This window comes from Pyrgilauda ruficollis, unplaced genomic scaffold (genome assembly GCF_017590135.1).
Source record: "Pyrgilauda ruficollis isolate IOZ18807 unplaced genomic scaffold, ASM1759013v1 scaffold164, whole genome shotgun sequence".
NCBI classification, from domain to species: domain Eukaryota; kingdom Metazoa; phylum Chordata; class Aves; order Passeriformes; family Passeridae; genus Pyrgilauda; species Pyrgilauda ruficollis.
In genome coordinates, this window is record NW_024515209.1 from 1,175,278 (window position 1) to 1,196,916 (window position 21,639).

The 21,639-nt window shown below is 43.7% G+C and overlaps 1 protein-coding gene across 2 annotated transcripts in view; it reads right to left on the bottom strand.

The window, feature by feature from the left end:
- The window catches only part of MSH3 (mutS homolog 3), a 94,509-nt gene that overhangs the window by 23,763 nt on the left and 49,107 nt on the right, over positions 1-21,639 (bottom strand). For both annotated transcript variants that reach the window (XM_041463332.1, XM_041463331.1), the window contains exons 13-17: positions 15,478-15,610; positions 7,009-7,196; positions 4,341-4,509; positions 2,130-2,194; positions 800-916 (exon numbers count right to left, since the gene is read on the bottom strand). In XM_041463332.1, coding sequence (XP_041319266.1) covers positions 800-916; positions 2,130-2,194; positions 4,341-4,509; positions 7,009-7,196; positions 15,478-15,610 — 672 coding nt within the window. The remainder of the gene's footprint in view (positions 1-799; positions 917-2,129; positions 2,195-4,340; positions 4,510-7,008; positions 7,197-15,477; positions 15,611-21,639) is intronic.

Below are 21,639 nucleotides of genomic sequence, written 5' to 3' on the forward strand. Positions count from 1 at the left end.
TTTATAGTACTGCTAAGGAAACACGACTGGAGAAGTGTCAATTGGAATGTCTTTCCAGTTTCTACCCAATTTTCAGAATTTCTGGGTTCCTAATGGGAGGCAAATCCAGTGAGACAACTTGAGCAGGGACTTGTTAAGGTCTTGCAAACTATCACTGTGTGATAAGAGGACCAATTTCAGCAGTTCTGCAATTCATACAATAACAGATAATCAGGCAGCTGAAAAATTAAAGTTGTTCAGAAGCTCAGGAAGTATTTTTTAAACTCCCACTTTGAGGATCCTTTGGCTAAACAGGCAAATAACCCCACTAAAAACTCTGATCTCAGACAAACACATGGGCCAGATGTGAGGGACAACAAAACTCCCACACTTTCTAACAAAATCTCATGGTCAGGGTGGAATACAAAATATAAAAAATAATAAAACTGCTGCATAATATTAATAAGTAATATAATAAAACCAATGAAATCCACTAGGTTCAGTTTCACTCAGAGTCAGCTGTACTTTCAGATCGTTAATGCTGTGATATCATTTTTCGGAGTTTGGGAAACACCTTGTATATTTAACAGTGTGTTTTCACCAGAATTTTAAAAGGTAGAGACATCACTGCTGGTCTCAGGACTGGGGCTCAGAGGTCTTGCCCTCAAATGGTTTGAAAGGAAGAACAGCATTTCAACTGACCACCAGCCAAGCTGCTGTGGGCAATTATTAACGCCTTTATTTAGGAAACAAGCGCTTTCCTGCCGCGCTGCTGCTGCTGCTGTCTCGCAGAGCAGGGCACAGGGGTGGAAGCACTCACTCCAAGAAGCACAGCCACTCAGCACTGCAGAGGAGGGCGAGCTGCTCACGGAGCTGCTGCAGGGCTCGGTAGCTCTCTGTGACCAGCGGCGAGTGGAAGCGGCTGACGGCTTTGGTGCTGCACGGCGAGAGAGAGAGACAGAGAGGGCTGCCTGGCATCAAGGTTACCAAGCAGGCAGCTGCACCATCCACACCCAAAACCGGACTCACTCTCCTCATCTCCTGCAGCCCCCACAAGGGGTGTGCTGAAGGGAAGCTCTGCTGTTGGTGGCAGTGACCTCCGGGACGCCCTGCACCACCCAGAGCACACAGCCCACCACACTGCCCAGCAGAGGCTGGCACTCAGCCACACACACCAACAGATTCACTGCCAAGAGGAGAACAACATCATGAGCCCGAAATAAACCTGGTTTATACAGATTGTCTTGATGGTTTTCACTGGAGATACTTGCTGTTTATTAATGTGTTTTCGTAAGGACTCAATTTGGCACATCCAGGCATCCTTTTACAGAATCCAGATTAGCTGTAATTTGTTCACCGTGTTGATTCTGTCTGATCTGTGCACTTCTCAGTATTAAAAGAAGTTTAATTAAAAGAGAATTGAGTGTTAATTCTTGCATAACTGAATAGAGCATCACAACAGAGTTCAACTTAGGGAGAGATGCTCACACATTACACTGTGGGGCTTGTAGAGAATTCAGCATTTACGTGGACATTGTAACTTTCAGGTATTCAAACCATTCAAATCATAAATCAAATGACTGAAAAGAAAAAAAGCCAACTACATAAATCAGTACATCTCTGTTTCACCTGCTGGAAAATTATCCAAAATCAAGCTTATGTTAGACCAAGTACCAAAGCAAGAAGAACTGGTCTGTATGAGCAAATAAAATGGTATTTTAAATGCACTGAATTTACCAAGATGCATAAGCAGATGTTTGCCCAGCTACTTTAATCTTTCTGAATAAAACAACAGCAATCAAAACTGGATGAAGGATTTGCATGTGCAAACTACAAGCACAACTGAATCAAGGCCATAGATCTGACACCAGTACAGGCACCTTGAAGAATTGAGTGAGTAATTCTGCTTTGAGGATGCACTGTGTAAAAACAGATGTTGTAACAAATCAATTCTTCTCAGCTTTGTTTGTTTTTTTTTTTTTTTTTTAAGCAAGAGATTTACAGTTTGGTTGCATTTTCAGCTTAAAAAGCCCCCAATAAACCTTACCATGGGAAAATGAGAATGTGTATGTAAGGAATTGTAATACCAAAACACCTCGTTTTTTCCTCTAAATTAAAACAGAACCAAACTTCAAAGACATTTTACATACCTGCTAACCATAACCCAGTCAGATGGCACAGATGATTTATGGGAATTCTTGACTTCTATCAAAAACTGAAATAACAGAAACGTCATGTTACACACCATGGGAAGACCAGAGAACCAGAATCATCGTTTACCCAGAAACTGCAAGCACCAGAGGAAAACCGTGCTCAGCCTGCAGAGAAGGAGCAGCCCAGAAGGGAATGCTCGTTTTTCCCCAGAAGAAGCTGGGGTTATGACACACATGACCCTCCTGCACCTGCAGAACTTTGCTGCAGGTTTGAGCGAGCTCGGGGTCACACGGGGAGAAGCAGCAGCAGTGTCAGGGCGCACTGAGATCTGCGTGACGTGCTTGTTTCACTTGATTCATGTCAGTTATCTCTGCAACAATAGCCTGAGGCCCTGGGTGTCAGAGAGTGGAGGCAGTCTCACGTCACAGAATTCAGCTGGAAAACAGATTTCCTGCAGAGATTAGGTTAACACAGAGCCTGACCACATTTACGGAAAGCCACAAGACCCACATCTGGCAAAACTTCTCCACTGTAGCTAATGGGATTTAGATAGAAACTTCCAGAGGAGCCAGCAGTCATCCCCAAGAACAAGCAAGGATAACAATCCTAACACAGGAATAGAGCAAGGACAGGGTGCACTAATTCTTCCTTCACCCACAGCACTTCCAAGGTATTTCTCTGTTGTGAAGGAGCATTTGAATTTCACATCTATCAGGGTGCTACAAGAACAGAGGAAGAATAAAACATACAGATCTGAGGAAGAAAGAGCTCAAATCCAATAAATTCCTTTTCTAGTCCTGCGTTCTATTCCTCCAATACAACTTTGTTTCCATTACTCCCATTCCTCTGGCATCTTCCTTTTCCTCACTGACCATATTCTCTGACCCCTCTCTGCTGCCTCTTTTGGTGTCTGCTGAACACTCACACCAGATGTCATCAAGTAAGAGCTACTCCCAGCCTCTGCAGCTCCTTTCATCAAGGCATATCTCTGTCTGCAGAGGTTTCTGCCCTGCTGCAAAGGCCTCCTCTCTCAAACGTGAGCAGGGACTGCTGCCTCTGGAACCACTTTTCAGGACCTCCTCAGATGCTCTCCTCCCTTTGATCAGTTCCTCTCTTTTCCTTCACTTCACAAAGATGGCAGCTATTAACCCAGCCTCCCTGAGAGAGACCTTTCAGATCCTGCTCTCCCCTGCCTCAGACAATATTCAAACACACTTTTCCACTTTTCCTTTGGATTTCAGCCTCTGTGCTGACAGCCCACCCAACTCCTGGGCTGTGTATTTCCTGCTCTCAGCTTCACTCTCAACAGGAACACCCAACTTCAGCTCTTTATCAAAGGCTGCCCCCTCTAATTCATCCCTTCCTCATTTTCAGCAGTGTCTGTTTGCTCCCTCCTGTGTCTTTTGGATCTTTCTCAGCTTCCAAAGTGCCCCACAGGCCAATTCCAGCCCCTTCCCTCCCTGTCCTCACCCACTCCTCTCCTCTGCTCACAACTCTCACTCTGTTTCCTAACTCCTTTCTTTCCCCACTTTTCTGTTTCAGAGTTTTTCCCAGCTTCCTCCTGTCAGTTCCGGAGGACAACGCTGAGCAGTGCCACCTGACTGCTCCTTTCAGTTTCCCCACAAACGTGGCAGGGTCTGCTGTCTCTGTTTTTCACCACAGAGCCTCTCAGCTCGCTGGATCACATCCTGCCCACACTTGTGCAGCATCCACGAGCAAAAGTTCCAGTCCAGAACACCATTTCCGAGAATTGGAACTAAAACAACACTTATCACTCTTTAATACTGTTCCCTCTTCTCTCCCATCTTTCAAATTACAGTCTGACTCAGTACTCAGAAATCCTTTCACCATTCTTCAAATTAACCAAATGCTGTGCTTCCTGGTTCTCTGAGAGTATTCCAGTACTTAATAGCCATACAATTAACCTTGGAAGTATGTGTTTTTACACAGACAGAAAAGCAAAGCATTACTGAACCAAATTCAACTGCACTAATGTGCTCCTATTATTTCAGTCACTGAAGTGATTGACTTAACAAATAAAGGAGTCACACGGCAAGAAAGCTGCTCTTCAAAGTTGTACAAAAGATTATAGTCAAATGCCCTCATGAAGCACCACACTCAGTGAATAGAGCTCCAGCTAGGTCCCGCTTTTAAGCTATTTTCTAGGCAAGGATGGGTACAGTCATACATAATAAACCCCACAGTACCTCTTGACCCGAAACTGCAACATACTCTGCAGAAGGGTTCTTAATCTGTTTACGAATATCCGGCAGATGCAAGTGGATTTTGGAAAGCACATCCTGGATCTCCTCCTTTTTCTTTCGGATGGCAGGGAAGTCTGTCAGGTCCTTGAACAACTGGGTTTTATCTCCAGTCCTATCCGTAAGAAATGCAAGGTAAAACAAAGGCAAAAAGAGAGAGACAGAGCTCAGTTCTACCAGCTGCATCCTTGCTTTGTTATTTTTATTTGTTGGAACACGACTCCCCTCTGAGTACAGATTTTGAGGTGCTGGGTCATGGCACAGCCCACGTGCTCACGACAGGAGCAGAAAGGCACTTTGTATACAGAGCACCCCAAGTGCTGACAACACCTGCACCGCAGTTACAGGCGAAGCCTCAGGTGATTTCTGCATGCCGTGAACACAGATTTTCAACACATTTAGAATCTGGCCAAATTCGGGCACTTTTTTGTAAGGATTGCATGGAAAAATCCCCCCCTCAAGGCCCTCATCGAAGCAGAATGCCATCAGTGCTTTCCCAGAGCAGCTTCCTTCTTTTGTCCAGAAAAGATTACCCAGAATACTTGTAAGCACATGCAAAACAATGCCCTTTTCTAATTTCAGTGCCAGAAAAAATGACAGAACTCTTTTGGCAGCAGTAGCTCAGGCCAGGATTCAAACCTGAAACAAGCAATGCCATTCAAATGGTTAAAACTGAACTAGCAATTAAAAATACAGCTGTCAACAAAAATAACAAAAAATTTAACTTACCCTAATAAGTATCAGGCAAACAATAAAAAAGCACTTTGATCAGCCCTAAGTTAATTGCAATATAACTTTGCATTTTAGAGCCAATACAGAACTCTGCAAGTTAATTATATAATTACCTTGAAAACTAATATGTGGAGAGCAAGTAATTAGCCAGCTGAAAGTATTACAACATGGAAGTAATAACGAAATCTAATATTCTACTTACGCCACTGCCCCTTGGCCTGCAAATGGAGCTGCAGCTGGAGCCAGTGGCAAGGCAGGTAGCACAGGGCTGAGCTTTGGCTGTGCTCTCCTTCCTCGTTGGGATTACATAAGTGACAGTGAAGATGCCATTTTAAAGTACAATACTAATTTTTAGAAACGATTTCGTGCTAATTGGACTGGTTTCCATGGGAATGCAAGGCAAAAAAAAAAAAAGATCCCTAGTAGCCAGCAGCTGATGTTGAAGACTGTCACTGCTATGTGATGCCTACAAAAAATTGTAACGTTGACAGTGCCAAAAAACACAAATCCCAAAATCTCAATCACCCTGCTAAAAAAAACCAAAACCTGGAGAAAGGGATGCTTTTCAGAACAATTACAGGATTTTATCCATACCTCATAACAAAAATAACACGGGATGCAGTCTGTGCACAAGTGTGTGTGTGCATGGAAGGATGTGGGCAGAAGCCAAGATTTTGATGAAAGAAATGTTTCTGAGTAAAAATAATACCACCATTACATTTACATTTGAGATATATAAAGGCTAGAAAGTAAGTTGGCTTAATCATTCTGAATAAATGTAAATACAATATACCCATTCTACAGATCATTTATATCTTGTATACTATTCCAGCCATTGTTAGTACAGTGACAGAAGAAAACATCCCATGTTTTGAAACTACCTACACGAAATCTGGTATAATTTAGATTGGTACAATTTAGATACAGTCTGTTTTGGCACAAACTGTCACAACTATAATTGGGCACCAGGCATCAGCAGAAATCTCATAATCCCACCTTGCCAATGGGCAGAGGAAATCCTTCTGCCCCTCTCAACTTCTAAATTTATACACCTCAGGTCCACCTCTACATCAGAAGCAAATAAATTAAAGTTCTAGGCTTAGATTAATTTTTCAATCTGAGTTTGGAAAAGATAAAAAATGTTTTATAAATGAAGTGGATTTTTGGTTTTTTTAGTCTGTTCTGAATGTAAAAGTTAAGACTAGGCTGCCCCCATATAAAAACAACACACTAAACTTTCTGCCACAACCTCAGCAAAGAATCCAGGGATAACAGTGGGGAGCAGTGCTTCAGAACAAACAGTACACAGCAAATTATTAAGAGATATTCTGCAATATAATGTGTATTAATTCCAACCTAGCATCTTCTTCCTCTGTCTTTTTTTCTTCACTGACCAACAGTGGACACAATTAAGACAAAAAAGGGCAGACAGCTTTGATGAATTCTCACAAAAATAGTGGAAGGCATACTGCTGACAGCAGAGCTGTCCCTCTGCTGAAGGTCAAGGCTCTCTTCAAAAGGAATAGCTTCTCTTAAAAAAAAATTAATTAGAAAGATGTTGAGCCAATTAACGTAATGAGAAACATATTTTCCTGTAAATTCATCACCCAAAACAGGTGAGAAACTTTAAAAAAATCATTCAGCTTAAGGTAGACATTCACTAGGCAAAATACTGCCTCTCCTAGTTTAACTTTTAAAAAGGAATGTAAGCCATAGGTAACAACAATCTCTGCTTTAAATAACAGGAACTGTGCCCACATAAATATGAAATAAAATTACAAAACTGAGGTGCATTAAATCAAGAGGCACAATTTGCATAACTGACCACATTAGCTCAGAAGGGCTATGAGGCACAGAAGAATCATGTACTTTCTCTACTTACTTGGCTGCTTCTTCATTAAGGATCTTTAAATACAGTTTTACTGGAGAGAGGAGGTCTGGGATTTCCAGCAGTGCATTTTTTAACAGAGGAGATCTCACATGGGATTGTATGACTGGGACAAAAGCTTGAATTTCCACGTCCAGACGAGACAGGGTGCTGACTATCAAGAAGAACTCCTGGGTAGAGCACTGAGAAAGGAAGGAACATCTGAATCACTACAATCCATTACATTTTCACTAACAGGTTCCTCTGCTGTTCCAAAATGTGACAGCATGCAAATGAAATGCACGGACAGTAACACAGCTGCACCATCCTGCCCCACTAAATTAGGGGGGTTAATTAACCACACCAGTTGTCCCCACACTTGTCCTCAGGATTTTGTCAAGAGCTGATCTCCAGTGCTCCTGTTGCTGGGGGCAGATGTGCACACAAAAGCAGGAAAAGGGGCAACAAGGTGCAAGCAGCAAAAGAAGCAGGTTGGGTGATGTCAGGAGCAGCACACCTTGTCCACCCCAGGGCAGGGCTGGAAAGGCAAGGCCAGGCACTCACGGGGAGAGACTGGGAACACAGGCAGGAGAAGAAAAAACACAGAGAAAGGGAAAACTGCTGAAAGTGCTTGCAGCTATGGACAGCTTGGGCTCTGCCAGCCCTGCCTGGGGGCACAGGAGACACAGCAGCCCGCTCCTCATCCTCTCCTCAGCACAAGGGAAGGCAGCCAGCCAGGGCATCCTCTGCCTGCAGCTTCTCCAGAGGGAACACGCCAGGGCCAAGCACACACAGCCTGCCCGAGCCTGCTTTGGGGCTCTCCAGGGCAGGAGCAGGCTGCCTCCTTGCAGCAGCTCCAGAAGAGACCCTCCTGTGCCCCCTGAAGCACCCGTGCTCTGCCCGGGGCTGCTGGATGCTCCCCGGTGCCCGCACAGCCTGTCACCTTCAGCTCCTGCTCAGGAAGGGCTTTTTGGGCACGGCCCAGCCCTCCTGCACACTGCCAGTGTCCCCAGGCACGCAGGCTCTGCGATGCTCCCTGCAGCACTGCGTGCGCATGTCTGCTGCACCTCAGCTGCACTGCACGGTGTGAAAAACGCCAACCGCTCGGTTTTTTACATTTTAAATATTTAATAGAATATAATCAGAAAATAATCAGAATAATAAAGTTTGAACAGTTGAGGTTAGGACAATATGAGACAATAAAAACAAAGAGTTACAGACGTCTGGGTGCATATTTCTGGGCATCACGACCCTGAAAAAGAACCCCCATTAACAGAGATTAACCCTTAAAAACGACAGCCTGTTGCATATTCATACACCTCACACATGATGCATAAATTCCATTCCAACACAGGATTCTGTCTGGTCACTGTCAGCTTCTTCCTCTGAATCCTCATGCTATCTTCCTGTCTGAGGTGGGAAGAAGTTCATTTTCTGCTGATAAGGGAGCAATAAATTCCCTTTCTCTGAAAGATTTAGGTGTCCTGTGGCTGCTGTCTGGTGCGAGTCCTTTCTTAAACAAATATCTTACATAGCATAGTTTCTATTTTAACATTCTGTTATAACCTAAACCAGTATTGAATAGTTAATTTAATACTTAAGGAAATTAATACAGCATAACTTTCTAACACAACGCATACAATATTCATTTCAATCCTTGCCAAAAGCCAATCACAAAATACACATTTTTCACAACGGGCACACCAGGGCTCGCAAACCCCGCTCAATTCACTCACGCTCCCAGGACATTCCAGCCTCACACAGCTGGAAAAAGGGTGACCATAAATAATTAGGCCGGTATTTTTTCGTATTTTACTAATCTGTGGGAACATTCCTCCTTCAGCCTTCTGAAATTCTCCCATCAGTCAACAAACAACGCTGAAAGAAAACCAGTTTATTTTCCTCACCTGAGGGTGCAAGGAAGGCAGGAGGATATATAATATTCTTTGTCTGCTACATCCTTCTGTTCCAACTTTTTTTTTCTCTTCTACCACAGCAATCTACAATTTAATTTCTGGGCAGGACTGTATAGTGACCAGCACAACACTGCTCACAGAAGAGGCAGTGAATCACTATTTCATAGAACACATCTACATTTTTATTTTGTCATTTGTTGTCTTTTAATTTCTCCCCAGAAGGAATTTTTTCTTTTTTCCTTCTCACACTCAAATGCAAGAATTAAGGCAATTCTCTCATTTATTACACTGCAGTTATTCCCAAGGAACGTCTGTACCCAAATGCAGAATTAAGTATTAGCAAAAATGCAATTTAACCACAGTTAGGAATTCAGGAGGGCCACAGACACTGCGCCCTGAATGTTCCTGCAAAACCTAAGCTCATCTATTTTACAGAACCACAGAGTTCTGTGGGACAGAACCTATCAGCAGGTTTCCCTGCAAATACTCCAGTTTTTCTGTGTTATTTTCTTTTTCTATACATTCCAAGATACTGTGTGCTTACCACTAACCCATAATGCAGCAATGATCACAATGTAAAAGTGTTACCAGACAGCACAATTTTCCTTTCCATTGAATTAATCCAAATATCTCCAGTTTTATTCATTTGTATTACACTAACTGCACTGTTTCTTTACTGTTAACACCCTTCAAGTACCTCTAGGCCTTCTGTTCTCCTTTAATCATCAATTTAACCAAAAAAAAAAAAAAAAAAAAAAAGGGCCTTTTAGTCTTGCTTCAGAAACAATCCATTATTCTGCCTCATGAAAATTTTGGGTTTCCTCTGCACTGGCTGCAATTTATCATCATCTTTCTGATAATCTGGAACTTACTGCTTCTATCTTGCAACAAATATTAAACAAAACAATAAAGGAATAAATATGCCAACAGTGTCTGAAGTCAGAGCACAGAGGAAAGGCCAGGAACTGTAAACAAATGACAAATCCCAGCCTGGACTCCAAGTCAAATAAACCACTTTCTGACTGAGTGCAGCACCACCACAGCCCTGAGGATGAGGATGAGGATGAGGGATGCAATCCTGCCAGGAGTGCCCAGGAGACAGCAGGGTGACCCACAGCACAGGAGAATGAGCAAACGTGCACCCCAGAAATGCACCAGCTCCTCGGGGACTTCATCAGCGTGGGGGCTTCAGTTGTTCTTTTTCTACAGAAGGGAAAACAGGGAAAACACCTGCAGGAGGGTGGGAAAGGGAGGTGCTGGTGGGGGCAGGTGGGAACACCTGGCTGAGGTGTTTGCAAGGCTGGAGAGGCGGCACTAGGAGGGGAAAGCTGCATTTCAGGGCACCTAAAACAAGCCCTGCCGTTATCAGGACTGTCAGGAGATGGCTAATAAACATTCTTAAGTTCCTCACAGAGACTCTGATGGCCCACAGGACATGGTAAGAGTCACCCAAAGAGTGAAAACCCGCTTGGTTCTGTGGCCGCAGACCTAAGAGAAAGGAAATTCACCCTGTTTTACTGCAACCAGCCTTGCTGAACAGTGTCCCCAAGAATGGGGTGGACACAGCTCTTCTGTGCTTATTCCCTGATCCTGCTCCCCCCTGCTCCATGCCAGTAACGCTGCAGGACTTCTTGCATGTAAAATTTAATTCCTCCCCTGCAGAAATGTCTCCCCTCCACTGAGCAAACACATAACTTGGAACAGACTCATCCAAATAACTCTGAAAATCTGGGCTCCATTACAGTGGGACCGACTCCATTCAAATCCTAGGTAACCTCACAAAGATACAGACTGTGTTATAAATTAGAAGCTTTTAAAATACAGTGAAAATTGTTTACATAAAGCAGGATTACCAGTCTTGCATTCACAGAAGATTCCCACAAGCTGATCCAATGCTATTTTTGAAGCCTGCTTCTGAGAGGACAGCAATGACAGCCATAACTTCTCTGGCACTGGAGAAATAACCTCAGAGCTGACAGTGATGCCAAACAACAGTTTCAACCATCAGTTTATCAAACTGTTCTGAAAATGGATGCAGGAAAGATCACAGAGCTCTGACACCCTCTCAGCAACACTGACAGCAATTCAGCCCAGTTTGCATTACTGGAATTGTTTCCAACAGAGACCCACAGCCAGCAGCCACTAACCACTTTCATCTCCAAGCTGAAAGTCTTTCAAATTTAAACAAATACGGCTGTCTAAATGCAATATACATTTATCACTCATTTCAAATTGTAATTCCTACCTTTATCTCTTTAGCATAGGGAGCAGACTTTGGTTTGGGAGAAATGAGGTATTTAAGATTATTAGGTCCTCTTGTTACGACTTTGTATTAATCAGCTTAACAGGGAGCAGTTTGCTTGAATCACCATTTAGCACTGCAAACCTAAAAATATCTGTGATGCAGATTCTTTAAAAGATTAAAAGTGTAGCATAAGCAAGATGTGCATGATGTTACCATAGCAGGAAAAAAAAAAAAAAAGTAAAAATTCAAGGTATATGTAAGCCAAAGTCAAAGGATTATGGTATGGGGAAAGTGTATCTAAAATGTATTTACTAATACTATACAAATAGTAACTATTTTCTTCACTGAAATTTTAACACTTGGCACCCAGCTGAGCTGCACCCTCGTGCTCTGAGGAGGTGTCCCAGAAACAGTGAAATACTCACTGAAAAGAGAATTTATTGCTCCCTTATCAGAAGAAACTAACTTCTTCCCAGCTTGCTCAGCCCTGATGCTGTCAGGATTCAGAGGAAGAAGCTGACACTGACCAGACAGAATCCTGTGTTTGAATGGAATTTGTGAATCATGGATGAGGTGTATGAATATGAAATGGGCTATTGCTTTTAAGGGTTAATCCTCTGTTAATGGATGTTCTTTTTTGGGCTTATTTTGCCCAGAAAGAGGTACCTGGACTGTCCGTAACTCTTTGTTTTTATTGTCTTGTATTGTTCTAAATTCTATTTGTTCAAATTTTTATTACTCTAATTATATTACTATTGTTATAACCATTTTATTACCATTAAACTTTTAAAATTTTAAAACCAAGTGACTGGCATTTTTCACAGAGGGGAAACACATTTAGACCATGCTGCTCGATTTTTAAACTCAGCTCACTTTGGAATTAAATTAAGCTACGCAGGAAACTCGTGCAGGGATAGCCAGAGCTGTGACACTGCAGAAAATCAAACAAACCCCCAAAGAGTGACAAGGCAAGTCCCCCGGGAGGCTGTGGGCACACAGGCAGCACCTGCCTGCTCCACTGTGCTCAGGTGAGCAGCCAGGCACGGGCAGCACTCCTTCAGAGCCTGAGCCACACCTGGACAGGTTTTCCTGTTTTCCCACCTGCTCCCAAGGAACTGAGAATGAGAGAGAGCCCGGGGCAGGACAAACTGAAAGGATGCTGCACTACACGTGGTGGTAAGGCTTGGTTATTGCTCTCCCTCCTTAGGTAAACAGCTCCCCTTTAATCTGTTTTGTACATCTCATGGCCAATTGTTATGATAATTCCGTCGGTGACTGTGCTTTAGTCAAAAGTAATGTTTATTGAGCAAAGGGTACAAATAAGATAAACACTTGTGGGTTGAGCCTGTGTAAATATTTATCTTCTGAAACACACTGGAAACACAGGCATGAAAACAGCAAGGAACATCAGGCTGGCCCTGTAGGACACATTTCTGAAAGTGCAAATGGCTTGTTTACTCTGTACTGGTTGTAAAACCTGCTCAAACATCGGTCACTGACCCTCTTTTGCCAAGCTCCAAGGCAAGGCTGAGCAGTCTCCACTTGAACTGAGGCAAAAAAAGGAGGGTCCTGCCATTTTTATTTCCCACTGATGCCAGAAGGAAATGCCTGTGGTGCAAACTGTGCCGGCTGATTTGGTGATCCTCCTCCGAGCACCACCTCTGCCACCACGGTGATTCTGACAAGCTCCAGGCACTACTGAGACAAAACTCAACAAAATTCCCTGTCTCTCAGATTCCCTTGCAGCCAGCTTCTGAGTGCTGCCCAGAAGTGTTCACCCCTTCCATCTGCAGCCACCCTTCTTCTCCCAGAGAGGAGCGAGGCCCCTCTGCAGTGGAGAGCATCTCTGCCTGGCGAGGTGTCAAGTGCTGCACCTGCACGAACCGAGAGCAGCTCCCCTCTCCATGGCAACTGCAATGCTGCTCTTGCCTCCTTAACCACTCCCTCAGTCCTTTTCCAGGCTGGGACAAAAACACAGCTGAACTGTGGCCCCCAAGGTAATACCTAATTCCCACTAAAAGTACTGCTCTAATTCCAGAGTGGTTGTAGCTGGGGTAAATCACATACAGGTCTTGGTGGTTTGAGGCAATGGGAACTTGTGATGGGCCAGGTTAGCAATTCCCAGCTTGAATTATGTTATCAGATACGACTTGTTAGCAGGCTTCCAAAAACAAAAACAAAAAAAAAAAAAAAAGGGGAATAACTCAGACCAGGAAAACAGACAGTGATGTTCTTGACCACAGAAGTTCCCATCAGGATGCTTTGCCTTGCAGACCATTTTTCTGCCTTCACTTCATTTTCTCCAGAGGTTACTGGTGCACAGGCCTTTGCACAATACAATTCCTGCAGTGGCTGACCTGAATGTAAAACACATTCCAAAGAATGTTTAAAATGACTGAGACACCCCAGCCATCTCTGTTCACTTCAGAGACTCCTTGTACAGCACACCTCCTCAAGTAATGACTTGACTGAAGTACAAAGGGCCTGCAGGATGAAATGCCTGTCACATTCACCTATTTTTCCTGCAGCTGACACTGAACTAACAAGCACATTCCTTCAGTGAAGCCATCAGAGTGTTCCACTCTGAGTCTTGGATCCCTTAATGGAACGAAATGGCACTGAACCTAATTTTGAGCACGTGGGAGATGGACATCTGGAATTAACAGAGCTGGAAAGGGCTCTGTAGTAGGAACTGAAATGGCAACATTCACTGGGGGAAACACAAAAAGATCCAAGAAACCCAGTTACTCCATGTTCTTGAATACTTATCTGCCTTGCTGGGACCTCTCTTCAGGCTCCATACTCACCAGCTGTGCTTCAGAATTGGCTTCCCAGAGTTTGCTTTTGATTCTTTATTGGAAAGAGACCCTGCTCTCTCAGGGACACTGCCATCTCCTCAAAGTCCTAAGGTCTTCAGGGATTCCTCAGTGCTTCAGGTGCTCCCCAGAGTGCTCTGCCCAGCCCAGGCTTTTACCAGGGCAATTAAATCCATCACATTAGAAGTGTGTGCTTAGAGCTTTCCCCCCTCATTTACCCTTTTTAGGGAGTCTGCTGGAGCATTTCTCCTCTCCTGCAGCTTCTTTCCAATACCTGACTCACTAAACACATCTTCATGCTGCAGTGGCTGCTGTTCAGACAATCTGCATTGTCACCTCATCCCAAAAACCACAGGAAAATCCAGGGTCCCTGCATGGCTCCACCTAAAATGAGCTAAAGCTGAGAAAGGCAAGCAGCTCTACAGCAGGGAGGGACATCTGAAGAAATAAGTACCTACAGAAAATAAAGCAAAACCAAACAATCCAAAGCAAAGCCCCACAGGGCAGCAGCAGAGCAGTTCCAGGACGTTGTGAAATGCAGATATATTCCTAGAAACAGTACTGTGTATGAAACCTGAAATGAGTTAAACCATTAAAAAGTGAATTATCTAATTCCTGGGCAGTTGTTTGGACAAAGAAACCCAACAATTTCATTATGTGAATGTGGTATACTTCAGAGGATGGGCAAAGTGGTGCACACTCCCTCTTTTCACAACCTTCCTTATGGCAGGACCTCTGTATCCATTCCCTGAAACACACAAGCCCTTCCAAGAGCCAAGCACTGCAGGGCTTGAAAAATTGCATAAAAACTGAGTTTCAGCTTTTCAGACACAGGAAAACGTTATGCTGTACCATCCAAAAAATTTCGACTTTGCTCTCATTCTACCCACCTATTCCCCTATTGAAAAAAAAACCTGTCAAAACCTCTAAGTAGAGCAGTGAAATAAAAGAACATGAAGCACTCCACAGGTGCCATTGGCACATTAATCTGCCTCAGCTAAGAACTGTCAGTGTCTCATCTCTCATAAGTGATTCTTATTGAAATGTGGACCTGAGGTCCAAGCCAGGGAGTTCACAAGCAAACCAACATCCACTTGCAAACAGCCAGCAGCAGCCAAGTGGTTCCACCTGCATGTGTGGGTTTAGATAAGCACATGGAATGCAAAGCTTTGGTTTAAAGGCAAACGAGAATTCGTGGCAGAAGGGTCTGTTGCACCATCCCTCCTCCCTGAATCCAGACACTGAATCAAGAGTACTGCACATGTTTGCCTGTTACCACTAGCAGTCCAAGCACGTGCTTCAGAACCCTACCCAGACACTTCTTCTACCAGCATATCACTGATCACAAACCAAGATTTCACCACATCTGGTTTTTATAAACCCACGTCCCCGTAACATGTCAGCCTGATAAGTAGAAAACATTTTTAAACAAACATGCAAACCCAAAGGAAGTACATTAAGACAGAACGATGCTGTTCAGAAAACAATGAATTAGTGTGATGATTACCTTCTTGTGGAAAACACTGCAGAGGCCTCTCTCCAAATCTGGCAGCTTGCAAAGAAGATTTTGAATCTGACCAAAGACACTGGATTCTGACAGCAGAATTTCAGACACAGCATCAAGCCGGGCATTTATGTCACTGCAAAAGAAGAAAATCAAGAATTAAAACTTGTGTTTCTCCGGGGGGAAAGGGAAGGCAGTGCATCTCTTCCTGTGGCTTGTTTTGGGTTGATTTGTTTTAGTCTTTGACTAATGCCACATCCTCACGAGCAGCAGAAGAACAGAGGAATGCAGAGAATCTTGGGATTTCATTGCAAAAAGCCAGGTCCTGGCCATGAGCTGATTCTGCCCTGTCTGTGCTCACAGGACACACTGCAGTGCCCAGCTCTGCACGTGTTCCTGGGGGCAGTAACACTGAACCCTGAGTATTCCACCCCACACGTACAGACAAGTGCTGGAGGATGGGCAGAGGGTTTGGAGCTCACTCTGCACCCCATGTGCTTTACCCAATTCTCCAGTTTTTTATCTTCACCCCAGCAGGTTGTAGACACCCCTCACCATTCTGCCCCCTTGTCTGACCCTGACCAGTGACTGGTAATTACCTGGATCAGCACTGCAATGGCTTTTCTACCTTTTTTTTTGCTAAAACCTGTAACATTTATCTCACTATTTCAAGACTGAAGTCAAAGACACATTCTCCTGAAATGAGCAAACACCTTTTTAATGAGAGGAGGTGATTCCATAGTTCTTGGCAGGTCCCTTACAATCATTTCCTTAAAAGCAAAGGGCTGCAGAAAAGGACAACTACCACCAAGTTTCACCCAAGTTTTTACAGAGTCTCCTCTGTATCCTTCCAGCATATCCATGGGCTGGCTGCAGATTGCAGAAGTAACTCCATTTCTGCTTCCTATGGAACCAAATTGCCCTCCTAGGGAAGTACTGAGTCTGGGGGTCAGTGGGTGTACCCAAAGCCCACCACCCAGGCAGTCCAAGGAGAAATCAGTGCTTTGATGCAGACACTCCCCATCCCAGACCAGTGTGTGCAAAGGCAGCCCAGCCCACGTTCTCAGGGACCAGCAAGATGCTCAGAGCTCAGCCAGCACAGAGGGATGGGAAGTAAGGATGCAATCCAAATTTAAGATTTTTTGGAAGGTTGCCTGCCTTGCCCCTGGCTTTTACTGCAGAGGTTTCAGGCCAGTTGCCAGCGTGGCTGCTCATAAATAGTGTCCATGAGGAAATCAAGGAAATTAGGCACCTCCAGAGGTTGCAGACATTACAAGAGTCCAGCAGTCAGAGGCCTCTGGCCCTGAAGACAGCCAAACCTAAGAGTGCTTGAAATTTTATTGCACTTCATGTGAAAGGGGAAATCATAGCTGGTGAGCTCTCAGCTAAACACAAATCTAACAGCTTTCACGTGCCAGGATTGTTGCAGTGCCATCCTGCTTCGTGCCAGGCAGTAACACCAGCTGCTCCCTGCCACAGACAGCAGCCAGAGCAGCCTTGCTGGGCACACCTGGGGCAGGTGCAGCTGGGTCTCACTGCCAGCCCTGGATGGGACAGCACCACAGCACCCACCACTCCCCAGGGCTGGGAAAAATAAAAGGTTTTCCCTGAGGAGAGCAGGAAGGCCAGACCTGGCAGGCACTGCTGCTGCAGGTGACAAGGACACCTGACCCACTGCTCCAGCATGCCAACACACATTGCAGAAATCTCCCCATCCTGTGGGCAGCCAGGTGCCTTGGAAGCAGCTCCCACTGGCAGCAGGGTCACAGGCAGCAACCCGAGCAGGGCTGGCATCAGGGCACAGCCACAGAACAGCCTGAGCACACAGTGCCACCAAACAGGGACATCCTTGTAGCCATGATATTATGAAAAATCCTTTGCTGGGATTTTTCCTCTCCTGAGAAGCTGAGGAGCCTCAGGAGAGAAAGGTAAACAATTACTATCTGCTGCTGTGGAATGCAACAGGTGCATCCATGATTGGTCCATGTGGATTGTTTTCCATTGATGACCAACCACAGCCACCTGTGCCAAGGCTGTGAGCAGTCACAGCATTTTGTTATTCTATTCTGTTCTGTTCTATTCTTGTTGTAGCCTTCTGATCTCTCTGTTCTTTTAGTATAGTCTTAATGTAGTATTTTAATATAATATTTAACATAATAAATCAGCCTTCTGAAATGGAGTCAAGCCTCGTGTCTCCACACACAGAGAGTCATCAACACATCCTGAGGGGTCAGTGTCACCAGCCACTAGCCCATTTTCATGGAGAATTACTGACCACATGAAACCCTGGAACACTTCTCCTCCACATGAGGGAGTACTGAACTGTGAAATTATACACATATGTACCTTGCAGAATACAAAAACCTTTATTTTTCATTAGTAAAAAGCACTGTAAGCAGCAGAACTCTTGTTAGTTAATTTAAACAGGACTACTGCTATGTGGCCAACTGGAAACTGGCAGTAATATGTACAATAGATGCAGATATTTGAAAAACTCCTCCCTCCAAAGCTTAATCTGCACTTTAATCATCCTCACATATGGCTGTGTTAGTGGAGCTCCAGTAATCTAAAACTAAGCATCCATAGTTTTTCTGCTTTAATCCCACCAATAAGAAAGGATCAGGAAAATGGCATTCAGTATCAAGTGACCCATTTTTTTTCCACCTGTAAAGAAAACCTAGTGGGATTCCTATTTCAAAATTCAGAAAGTACAGCTAAGAATTGTCTAAAATACCACATACCCATCAGGAAGGAAGGACTGGGACGAGATACCATAAAAACAGATGATGAATTTCAAAGTACGCTTTCAAACGTCAAATATTTAGATATTTAATATATAAATATTTAAATTAACAAACATTTCATTGAGTGCCAAAGTGTAAATATAAGTATTGCCCCCATCAGTTGCTAAGCCCTCCCAGAATGGCTCTGCACTGCACAGTTTGGGGCTGCCAATCTCTCTATGGCCTGGAAAAGAATTCCAGCACCAGAAAACCTGGATCTAACATTATGCAAAGAGACCCAACAGCCAGCTAAACTGGCTACTGCTTCATGCTGCATTTAGGTGCAATATTAGCCTGTTCTTTCTCATCTGTATAAACCATGTCAGCAATCTGAGCTTTATCCAATTTTCCAAGCAATCTTCTGTGGAATAATGTAACATAATTCAGTCGACTAAAAGCAATACTCTTACTTCTGCCATATCCTCCATCTAAGAATAGCATCATTAATACAATACTAAAATCACTTTTCAGTGTATTTAAACATAACAAAATCTAACTGCAGAATTGTTATTGCAGTCATTTGAAAGAACTACTTGAAGTGAAATAATGAGATACTCCCCTGCATTATTCTGCTGCCAAATAGTGAACAATACAGAAAATTAGAAAATGCGAAGAAGATGTTTGAATCCTGAACTAAAAATTATTTTGACAAAGCAGAAGGCTGCAGACACGAAAGCACTGCACTGAATTAACATCTGAGCAGCCTAAACTGGTTGCTGGTGTGGTAACAGAGATCTGCTGGTCTCTCCTGCAGCAAAACAAACCTGACATTTTTAGATGTGATAATATATCTTTACATTTAAAGCAGAGTGAAATTGATAATGTAACTGCTATGTAAGAGCTAAGGACATTTTCATTTATGTAAAGTATTATTTAAATACAAGGTAAATAAATATAAATTTATCAGAAATCTCTTAACCTATGCTAAATGCACACAGTATGAATTCATTCTTCATGCTAAGGACATAATTCAAGGACAGTGTATGCAATTAAGATTATTTTATTAAATCCATTCTAGGACAACAGTGATGTGCAGAACTGTCAGTCACAGGAATTCAATCCCTTAAAAAACATAATTAACAATATGAAACAACAAACATTGCTTTCCATGGACTGTGATATCTAAATCAAAGCCTAACAACCTCCTAAGTGCAGCACTGCAAAGAATGAAAATGTATCATTTACTCACTTATGTATTATGGGCCTTTTTCTGACCTCTCCTCAGACCAGGGCTGACAAACGAAGACTTTGGATGAGCTGATTAAGGTAAAGACCATGTTAAATGGTAGAGAGTGTCCCCTGCTTGAGACCACTCCTTTGATGACAGGCAACTGATGCCACCGAAGCCCTGGTGGAATTACCAGCGTGCAGTCCACAAACTCAGGATGTCCTTCCAAGGAACAAGCAGCCCTGGGGGCCAGGGGGATGAAGCCCCCAGCACCTGCAGAGCCAGCCAAGGCTGCTGAGGCTGGAGCAGGGGCAGGGATGCCCTTTTCCAGGACACAGAGCCGTGCTGTGCCTGCTGGAGAGCTCCAGAGCACAGCACCGAGGCCAGGGAGCAGCAGGGTCAGCCCCAGGGGACAGCCCTGACCAGAGTGCCCCCCGAAGCTGCTTTGCACAGAGAGCCAGGAGCCCCTCTCAAGGCAGGGGATGCCAGCAGGGATGCAGGCAGGGGGGCCCAGGTGTGACAGCCCAGGGCTCAGACAGCTGCATGGCAACTGCAGCCAGCAACATCCGCGACCCCTCTCTGCCCTTCCTCCTCTCCCTCCTGTCACCCCTCTCTGCCCACTCTGGTCAAACCCACTGCTGTGTGCTCACCCCACTCAGGACCCACAGGCCAACTCCCCTGGCACGTGTGTAATGAAGATTACTAATGAAGATTACTGACTACAAATGAAGATTTGTGCCCTTCTGTGGACCCTCCATCCTCCCCTTCACCACGAGCCCCTGCCCAGTCTTGGGTGCTGCCTTCCCCTCAAGGCTGGGATGCCACCCTTACCTCTGCCTTTTTGCCAAAGTGCTGGCTGAGCTAGACACTGGCTCAGTTATGGGATGAATTTGTTAAATTTGCTGTGAGTGCTGGAATTTTATCCATTAGCACCAATGACATAAGTACAAACAAGGGTAGTTATAAATAGTCCAGTGAAATTTAAGTGAAACCTAAAAAAATTAAGCATCCTTCTGAGTCTGTTCAGTTGTTTTTCAAGTAATTTACTCCCCAAACTCCTGATGTCTCATGGCTCTCCAGAGAGGTCCAACAGGAGAGGACAATCTCCCTGAATGAATCTCAAATTCCGAGCAGCAGCACACAAGCACCCTAAACTTTGGCTTCACATCTGTTAAAAGAACGTCCAAAATGTGCAAATGGCAATCAAACACTTTTGTTTATGTTCATACACAACGTATTTCAGCTATTTGTGCCTAAAAAGGGAACAATTAGCTACTTTAGCCAACATGAATGGATGCCTGATTGCTCCATTTATAAGGAATTAGACACAGCAAAGGGACCAAAACACAGCTAAGCAAAAATGAATCAATACATGTGATGATGCTGCAATCTTTTTCTTTCCCACAACAATTTTGAGATCTCAGGCATATGCTGTAACCTGCATTTGTGCATTTTATACTGGCACTGATTCTATAAAATTGTTATTCTAGGAGGAAAATTTAGCCCTGCCGTAGGATCAGTGGATTTTATTCACAAATAACTGCTGGGGAAAAAAAAAAAAATCTTCTAATCCTGATCTGGATGAAGATGCTATCAAATGGGAACCAGTTTAACTCCAAAATAAGATGGGACAAGGACATTTAGACAGTTTGCTTTACTGCCCTGATATTTTAATTACAAAGAACAAGGACAAAGTCAAACTTGACTTTCTTTTAGAATTATACTTTGTATATAGAAGTATAAATAAAGCAGCATTCAATACATTCAAAGTGAGGAAATGTAGAGCAAGACATTATTTCATATTACAAAAGACATGTCATTGCCAATCTCACTGTAAAGGGACCCTCCTCTTCCCAGTTCTACAGTATATATCCTCCAAGCATTAGTACATGTTGCATTAGTAATGCAAATTTACACTTCTTTTTCTTCAGGAGTAGATAAGGAACTGTCTGTAGTCCTGAACTGTGCAGTTCTGCACTTGCTACATTGCCAGTCCTTCTGAGCTCCTGTGGACAAAGCATATTCAGACTAACAGCAATTATCAATACCATCCTACAAGGCTTTAATATTATAAAAGCATCATCTCATCCAGAACTGGAAGAAACAGGAGACAAAGTATATTAGAATCACAGGGATAAATGGAAATCCAGTCTTTGAGAGCTAATTAAATTTTTGGTTTCTCTGAAGCACAAGGCAAAGGTTGACAAGTTTTTG